The following is a 9,119-nucleotide window of genomic DNA, read 5'->3' on the forward strand; positions in this document are numbered from 1 at the left end:
GGGATCTTCCCGGACCGGGGCACGAACCCGTGTCCCCTGCATCGGCAGGCGGACTCTCAACCACTGCGCCACCAGGGAAGCCCCTTGTTTTTTAAATAAATTTATTTATTTTATTTATTTTGGGCTGTGTTGGGTCTTTGTTGCTGTGCCCGGGCTTTCTCTAGTTGCGGCAAGCGGGTCTACTCTTCGTTGTGGTGCGCGGGCCTCTCATTGCGGTGGCTTCTCTTGTTGCGGAGCACGGGCTCTAGGCACGCAAGCTTCAGTAGTTGGGGCGCACGGGCTCAGTAGTTGTGGCTCGCGGGCTTAGTTCCTCCACGGCACGTGGGATCTTCCCAGACCAGGGCTCGAACCCGTGTCCCCTGCATTAGCAGGCGGATTCTTAACCACTGTGCCACCAGGGAAGCCCCCCTGTGTGTCTTTCGAGTCTTTAACCTGAGCGATGTTTTGGAATTTAGGAAAATGCTTGGGAAATCATTTGATTGGTTCCAAGGTGAAAAAAAAAAATTGACCAAGTTAAAAGTTAGTAATTTTGAACTTTTTTTTTTTTTTTTTTGGCTGCACCGCTTGGCATGCGGGATCTTATAGTTCCCCGACCAGGGATCGAACCCGCTCCCCCTGCGGTGGAAGGTCCAGCCTTAACCACTGAACCTTCAGGGAAGTCCAAAAGTTAGTATTTTTTTAAATGAAATTGCTACAGAATATACCCACATACTAACTAGCCAACAGCAGTGTGACTCCTCATAGGAATTATATATAATAAGGGACGTGGGTGCATTTTAATATGCTGGATGTAATGCCAGTGGGGCCTGGGGCCAGGTGTGTGTGCATAGCTGTAGCCCATATGATAGGCAGGGTGATTCGGCAGGGGAGGAAATCAGTCAGGATGTGGCCCCAGGATCCCCACCTGGGTTCAAATCCCGTCTCTAATCACTTTGGGCTTTGGGATGTCTGACAAGTGACTTTAGCCTTCTGTGCCTCAGTTTCTTCCTTTGTAAAGTAGGAGCAGTGACAGTATCTGCCTCAGACGGGTTTTGTGAAACTGCCACATTTAGTTTAGGTTTTGTTTTGTTTCTGATTTAGCATACTTGTTTCACCTAATGTTTTAAAAAAATTATTTATTTATTTTTGGCTGTGTTGGGTCTTCTTTGCTGCACGCAGGCTTTCTCTAGTTGCGGTGAGCGGGGGCTACTCTTCGTTGCAGTGCGTGGGCTTCTCATTGCTGTGGCTTCTGTTGTTGTGGAGCATGGGTTTTAAGTGCGTGGGCTTCAGTAGTTGTGGCGTGCAGCCTCAGTAGTTGTGGCACACGTGCTTAGTTGCTCCACGGCATGTGGGATCTTCCCGGACCAGGGATCGAACCTGTGTCCCCTGCACTGGCAGGCGGATTCTTAACCACTGCGCCACCAGGGAAGCCCCAAGACCACATCTTATATGATTCCATTCATATGTAATGTTCAGAATTGGGAAATCTATAGAGACAGAAAGCTGATTAGTGGTTGCCCTGCCTTGGGGAGAAGGGGATGGGAATGAGGGTTAAAGGGTGTGGGGTTTCCTTTCTGGGTGATGAAATGTTCTGGAATTAGATAGTGGTGATGGTTGCAAACTTCGCAAATATACCAACAATCATTGAATTGTACACCTTCAAAGGGTGACAATTATGGTATGTGAGTCTCAATTTGTTGTTGTTTGTTTTGTTTTTTGAATATCTCAATTTCTTTGCGTTAAATATCTCAACGCAACTCGCTGCGTTGTCTTCACGACTTGACTCAACCACGTTACTCCTCTGATGATGGAAAGGAATCTGATGCGGCCTGGGGCCGCCTGGGCTGGGGCCAGGAGTGCCCAGAAGAGGGTCAAGTGTGCAAAAATTTTCAAAATGGAAGCCCTTTAGGATGAGATTCCAGGGATGGGAAAGGAGATCCTTGAATGTGTTTCTGGGGGTCATGGTGTTAGAATGCGGCGAGGGGTACCAGAACCCCCAGATCAGGATCAAGATGCTGAGAATTGCCTTGCTCTCAGCACTGGACTGGTCCCCCGCCCTTTCAAGGCTGTAAAAGCAAGCCAGCCAATCCCGGAGGAACAAGACTGAGGACGTCATCGGTTGCTAGGGCTCCCCTGGGCAGATTGCCACCCACTGGACTAGCCTTTAGAGAACGCTGAAACTCAGCTGGGCGGGTAGAGATGGGGGCAATTGGGGGATGACATGGGAACCAGGGCACAGAAGGGGCCCCAGAGTGCCCAAGGGTCATCTAAGCCTGTGCCCCAGGCCCATGACCGCTTCACTCTTCCAAATCTCAAACTCTCAGTGTCCCATCCCACTTTCACCTCCCAAAACCACAAAGAGAGCCACCGTCACGACCAGGAGGGACAGAATGAGCCTTGTGGTGGGGTGGGGCCAGAGAGGCACTCCGAATGTTCCTTCCTGGGCACTGAGGCCGGCTTGGGTGGCCTGGCCCGGGACCTTTTTGAGGCGGGGGGGGGGGGGGGTGGTAGGGGGGGTGGTCAAGTTAATCTCCCTCACCCTAAGCCTCACCTGGCCACGTGCCTCCCTGTGCCCACCCACTTCTCTTCCTTCACCCCTCCCTCGTGGTGGTGGGGACCAGGTGGGGCACAGGGTTGAAGCCTTAGGCCCAAAGCGTCTTGCTCTTCAGCACCTGCACCTCCAACTTTCCCTGACTGTTGGGGACCCCCAGCTGCCAGAGTCCCTTCCCCACTCAGGGGACAGCCTTCCCCCTCTCCCTGTGGCCTCTTCCCTTATGGGTCTTCATACCTTTCTCCCAGCCTCAGTGGGTGTCTCTCGGTAACCCTCAATAACTCCCTAACTCGATTCACACTGTGTCCCCAGGCCACCTCTACCGTCCCCTCCCCCTTCTTAGCAGGCCTCTTCAGCTCAGGGGAATCTGGGGTCACACAATCTGCCTCCACGCTCCTGCCCACCCCATGCCACCTCCAACGTCACTCTCATACTAGCTCTTCTATTCCCCCACCTTTCTGCCTCTGGGAGACTCCCAAACCTCCCTGGATGCTCTCTGGGGTCTCTATTCCCCCAATCTCCCTTTTGGACAGAGGTCTTTTTTTTAAATTATTATTATTTTTTATTTTTGGCTGCCTTGGGTCTTTGTTGCTGTGCGTGGGCTTTCTCTAGTTGCAGCGAGTGGGGTCTACTCTTCGTTGCAGTGTGTGGGCTTCTCACTGCAGTGACTTCTCTTGTGGGGCACGGGCTCTAGGCACATGGACTTCAGTAGTTGTGGCGTGTGGGCTCAGTAGTTGTGGCTCATGGGCTATAGAGCGCAGGCTCAGTAGCTGTGGCTCACGGGCTTAGTTGCTCCGCAGCATGTGGGATCTTCCCGGACCAGGGCTCGAACCCATGGCCCCTGCACTGGCAGGCGTATTCTTTACCACTGAGCCACAAGGGAAGCCTGAGAGGTCTTTTCAACCTGTCAAAAGTGCAAAATCTCAGCTGCCAGGCTCCCGATGTGTGCCCCTCCAACCACTCCACCAGAAACTCCCTTCTCTCTGCTTCCCCACTGTCCAAGCCTCCAGGGCCCCTGTAAACGCCCCATCTGCTCTTGTGCACCCTCTCTGGCCGCTCCGCACACCAAGCACCACCGCCCTTTCCTTCCACCACATCAATCCCTCAGGGCTGCCGTCCCCCTTCCTACCAGCTGCCTTTTTTTTTTGGCTGCATCGGGTCTTCGTTGCTGCACACAGGCTTTCTCTAGCTGTGGTGAGCAGGGGCTACTCTTCGTTGTGGTGCGCGGGATTCTCATTGCGGTGGCTTCTCTTGTTGTGGAGCACTGGCTCTAGGCGCGCGGGCTTCAGTAGTTGTGCCTCGCGGGCTCTAGAGTGCAAGCTCAGTAGTTGTGGCACGCAGGCTCAGTAGTTGTGGTGCACGGGTTTAGTTGCTCTGCAGCATGTGGGATCTTCCCGGACCAGGGCTCGAACCCGTGTCCCCTGCATTGGCAGGCGGATTAGTTAACCACTGCACCACCAGGGAAGTCCCATCCCAGCTGCCTTTGACTGCTAATGAACCCTAGCCGCTGGGGGAGGGTGGCCCTGGCCCCAGACTCCAGGTTGGCTGGCCTCGTGTCCCCACACGCACGTATCAGCCTTGGGGTGAGGGGGATGGTTGTGAAAGGGAAGCACAGACACCACCCTGGCGGGATTGCAACAGCCCTCCGGCCAGCTCCATGCTGCCAATCCCTGTTGGCCCCTCAGCAGCCTTCCCAGACATCTGCTTCCTCTGTGAGCCCCCAGCGTTCCCCACACATCCCCCAAATGTCTCCTCTCCTCCTCACCCCACCCCACGAGACCAGAACGCCAACTTCAGCTTGCCAGGCTCATCCTCATGTCAGCTGTAGGAGTTTCTGTTTACAGATGGGGCAACTGGGGGGTAGCCAAGAACATTCAACGGCTCAGTGAGAGGCTCTAAGTGTCCTCCCCTTCTTTGTCCGTCATCTTCTCCCTCCCCTTCCTGGACTTCAGGCTGTCTCTCTGGATCCCTGCTGGGGTCAGCCTCCACCCCACAGCACCCCGTTCCAGCCTCCTTTCACAAAACTAACCGGGGTGGGGGGCTGCTGCAGTGAGGCGGGACACCCTCTCCGCTTAGCCGGCTTCATACCGAATTCAAGATTCAGATCTTCAAGCGGGCGATATGGCTGACGCCCCCGCCCTCACTGACATCTGGGAAACAGGTTCAGGGGACTTGGCCCCAGGTCCTGGGCACAGTGAGTCAGCAGAAACTTGGGTGGGACTAGGCCCCCTGCCTCTGAGCCCACAGATAACCTCCCCTCCTTCCTCGGCCCCAAGGGTGAATCATCTGGTGGGGGCGGGGGGGGGGCTGATTCCACAAGGGCAAGCGAGGCAGCTTGGGCGAAGCTCGGAGTGCAGAGTGTGTTGGAGCCAAAGCAGGCAGGCAGAAGTCGGCCTGGGAGATACAAGTCCTGGCCCGTCCCTGTGATGGGAACCTTGTTCTGCTCCTCGGAGAACTGAGGACGTGAGAGGGGAGAGCGCCCGGCATCTCCAGGCTCCAGCCACGCTTCTCTGTGTGTCCATTTCCAAATGGACTGTCCAGCCCTAAACGCCAAGGGGCCTGCTGCAGACCCTCGCAGAGTGTGCCTCTCTCGGCAGCCCGAACCCGGCAGCCTGAACCTAGCACCCGGTAGGCTCGTCAGGGTAGACCAGAGGCTAACCAACCAGCCGGAGGAGAGAAGGAACAAGAATGAGGGGAGAAAGACAAATGCAACAAAATGGTGGCGAGGACAAACCCGGATGAAGAAGGGAAAAAAGAAATAAACAGGACCAGGGGCAAGAGAAACTGGAGGAGGGAGAGAGAAAAGACAGAGGTGGAGGAAAAGAGGAAGCTGGAAAAACGAAGCCTCTCTGGGACAGCGGGATGGAGACAAAGCCCAGGAGAGGGAAGAAAGCCGAATTAGATTAGACAGGAGGGAGAATGAGAGAGGGGGGAAAAAAAGTGAAAATGGCTCACAATTAACGACAGCGATCTTAGGTCTTTTGAGTCACAGGCTATGAAGCAGGTATTGTGAAGCTGGGCCCCTGGAGGCTCACAAAGGTTGCTTTTTAATTTTTAAAATATTAATGAATTCATTTTATTTTGGGCTGGTCTTCGTTGCCGCACGTGGGAGATCCCACTGCGGAGCACGGGGCTCAGTTGCCCCACGGGCATGTGGGATCTTAGTTCCCCGACCAGGGATCGAACCCGCATCCCCCCTTAACCACTGGACCGCCAGGGAAATCCCTCAGAGGCGTTGCTTTTTTGCCCACAGTAGTCAGGGGCAACTGTAGGGTTTAACCCACTGGTGGATTGGTTCCAGAACCACATCTCAGAGACAGAAGGGTAAGAGAGGCAGGGAAGAGAGTGAGCAGAGATGGAAGAAAAAAGGAGACTCAGAAAGGGGCAGAAGGAAGCAAAGACAGACTTCGAAGAGACAAAGAAACAGACACACACAGGCAGAGGGGGCAGGACGGAGCGCTGCACGGCCGGTGTGGGGAAGGAACGAGAAACTGAGGCTTGAGCTGTGAGAAATCACACACGGACGCCCAGCAGCTGCCGTGAAGCTTGATGAAACTTTATTAAGCTAGGGCCCACCGGGAGCTGGGGCAGGGACAGGGCCTCCTGTAGGCTGGGGGGACGTGGGGCCAGCACAGGAGCGGGGCCTCCCAGGGGGATGCGCGGGCACTCAGTTATTCTCGATGGGCGCAGAGGTGGGGCTGGTGGCCATAGCCAACTGCACTTTCTCCACCAGCCCAGCCCACTGGCGCTGCATGTCTTCCACCAGAGGCTCGAACCAGCTCTTGAGGCGGGCCTGGAAGGCCTCCGCTTGCAGGCGCATCTGGCTGCCCTGCTCCTCCACCTTGGCGCGCACCTCCTCCAGCTGCTCGCGCATCTCCTCCAGGTGGTCCCGGGCCTGGGTGCCCATCTCCTCCATCCGCCCGCGCAGTTTCTGGTGCCAGGCCTCGGCGCGCTCCCTCAGCGTCTGGCTGGCCAGGGTTCCCACGGTGGCGGCCCGCACTCGGCCCCGCTCCACCAGGGGCCCAAGGCGCTCGCGGATGGCGCTCACGCTGCGCTCTGAGCCCTCGAGCGCCCCCGCGCGGTACACGGCCAGGCGCTTCTGCAGGTCCTCGGCGTCGCGGAGCAGCCGTTTGCGCAGCTTGCGCAGGTGGGAGGCCAGGCGGTCACGCAGCTCGTCGGTGGTCTGGCCCATCATGGCCTGCACCTCGCTGCGGTACTGCGCCACGCGACTGCGCACGTCCTCCATGTCAGAGGCCAGCCGGGCCTGCGCTGCCTGCAGCTCCTTGGACACACGGGCCTGCGTCTCCTGGGCTATGGGGCCCAGCTGCCCCTCCAGCTCCTCCCTATAGGTCTTTACCTCCTTCATGGTCTCGTCCATCAGCACCCTAAGGGGCGAGAAGGAGGGAGCATGGGCGTGAAGAGAGCGGAACAGGGATCCTGAGCTAGAGTGATGGAGCGAGAGACAGAGAGGAACATGCCAGAGACAGGAAGGGTCGAAAAACAGAATCAGAGAGAGGTAAAGCCAGGAGCTAAAAAGGGAAAGAAAGCAAGAAGTGAAGAGAGATCCAGACCACCAAGAGTTGGTGATGGGGACAGAAAGAAACCCAGACCACTGGAAGCTGAGGGTCTGGAACGCACTGCCCACCAGGAGGGTCAGGGGCCAGGGCAGGGGCACTCACGTCAGTTCCTGAATGACCTGGGTGCTGAGCAGTTCCTCCTGCACCTGGTCAGACAATGTCTGCACCCAGCGCAGGTAATCCCAGAAGCGGCCCAGCGCCTGCTCCCAGGGCTGGCTGCCCTGCCACCGGGGCCACTCCCGCCCCAGCTGCACCTCGGGCTCCGGCTCTGGCTCCACTTCCGCCTGGCATCCTGCACGGAGCAAGTTCACAGCAGTCAATGTCCTCCTCTGTCCCCTCCAGGCACACAGTACCTGGTACAGAGTGGGTGCTCCACAAAGGCTGGTGGGCTTCATCAGAGCACTGGTGGGCAGGGAGGAGGTGGAGGGACACCCAGCTTGTTTTAATCACTTGGCAAGCATTGATTGTGTGTTCCATGCACCGCCATGCTGGGGTGATGGAGAATAAAACTAATCACAGCTGACGCTTAACTACTGCTCACTACCTGCCCGACAGCAAAGGATTAGAAACTGTTACAACTCTCATTTTAAGGATGGGGAAGCTGAGGCTCAGAGCGAATAAAACAGCTGCTCAGAACGAATGAATGTCGGAGAGACCTCAGACCTGGGGAGATAGACCAGCAAAAGAGGGGACCCAGGGACGGGAAGAGGGCAAGGGGTACGGCTGAGGATGGGAGGGGGAGGGGCAAGGAACCTAAGCAAACCCCATCCCCATACCTGCCAGGAGCGTGATCACCAAGGCGACCCACAGAACCTTCATTTTCTGGCTTGCGATTGGCCAACCTGGGGGAGGGAGACATTGTCACTCAACAGCAGTGGGGACTCCTCCCACTCAGAGCCCCGCCCCATCAGGTCTCGGCCCTCAAAGCCTTGCACCCCATAGCTAATCCAATCACAAATAGTTACGAAGCGGCCCGGCCCCTTCATTGTCTATTTAATTCCCATTGTCTTCTCCTATCTCCCCATCCTCAGGCGGTCCCTGCCAAAAATTCTATCCCTCTCTCCCAGGGTTCAAATTCCACTCACCCCACCCTCCCCTCCACCCCGGAGTTCCCTGTGAGCCCCAACTGGACTTTCTAAGTTCCAACCTCGCATTCCTCATCGTACCTTCACATTCTAAGCTCCAACTTCACATCTAAACGGTATCTTCCACATATTCGCTAATTTAATCCTCATTCAAAAGTCCTTCAACCGACGCTCTAGCTACCCTGCCGACACCCCTGGTCGCCGCCACCCCTGCGCCTCCCACGAACGGAGATCTTAGGATGATGGGGGCACTCAGTAGGTGCTCAATAAACGACAGTGACAATTGGTGGGCTCTTGCTATGGCTCGTCTGGTTTTCCTACAGGTCCAGCTGCTCCCCTGACCCCACCTTCCAGCCCAGACGGGATGCCCCTGCTGCCCCCCCTTCTTCTAGGTCCAGTCCCCTGCCTCTGGCCTCATCCCCTGCTCCTGCTTCTGTCCTGGCCCGGGCGTAGGACCGCCACCTCCTCCTCCCCCCACCCCGTGCACCCCCAGCCCATCCCCCACAGAAGCCCTGAGCTGGACTTTGCGCCCCCAGCTCTGCTTCTCACCCGTTCCTGGGGAATGGTGTCCTTCGCTTCCTCCGGGGCTGAGTAGGAGTCAGGGATCCCAGGTTCGTCCAGTTATAGGGCTCCCCCTGCCCCGCCCACTCCTCCAGATCTAGGGCAAGCTGGGCCAGCCCCTGTCAGGTCACGAGGTGGGCTCTCCTCCCCCTCCACACACAGCAGGGAGGCGGAGGGGGGTGGGGCTTGGAGGCTAGCAGCTCCCACTCCCAGCCTCCGTGAAAAGAGATGACATCTCACCCAGTAACTCAGGCGCCTTCCTCCATTCTGGTGGGTGGGTGAGTTGGGGGCAGGGTGCTGGGCATGGAAGGGGAAGCAGGCGGCTGCCCGGAACACCCATTCCCTGTTCCTCTCTTTTCCAGCGGA

General features: G+C 56.9%; 1 protein-coding gene across 2 annotated transcripts; it reads right to left on the reverse strand.

Annotated features, from left to right (window-relative positions):
• Nucleotides 1-6,065: 6,065 nt before the first annotated feature.
• APOE (apolipoprotein E) lies at nt 6,066-8,834 on the reverse strand. 2 transcript variants are annotated; one of them, XM_082677129.1, is made up of 4 exons: nt 8,742-8,834; nt 7,884-7,949; nt 7,210-7,399; nt 6,066-6,915 (listed from the first exon to the last, which is right to left on the reverse strand). In XM_082677129.1, exons 2-4 carry the CDS (start codon nt 7,924-7,926, stop codon nt 6,198-6,200), a joined length of 951 nt encoding a protein of 316 aa, XP_082533255.1. In that variant the 5' UTR covers nt 7,927-7,949; nt 8,742-8,834; the 3' UTR covers nt 6,066-6,197. The 2 variants fall into 2 exon arrangements, with proteins under 2 accessions (XP_082533255.1, XP_082533254.1); XM_082677128.1 differs by lacking the exons at nt 7,884-7,949; nt 8,742-8,834 and having other exon boundaries at nt 7,210-7,517.
• Nucleotides 8,835-9,119: the final 285 nt, after the last annotated feature.

This window comes from Grampus griseus, assembly GCF_964374135.1.
Source record: "Grampus griseus genome assembly, chromosome: 19".
NCBI classification, from domain to species: Eukaryota; Metazoa; Chordata; class Mammalia; order Artiodactyla; family Delphinidae; genus Grampus; species Grampus griseus.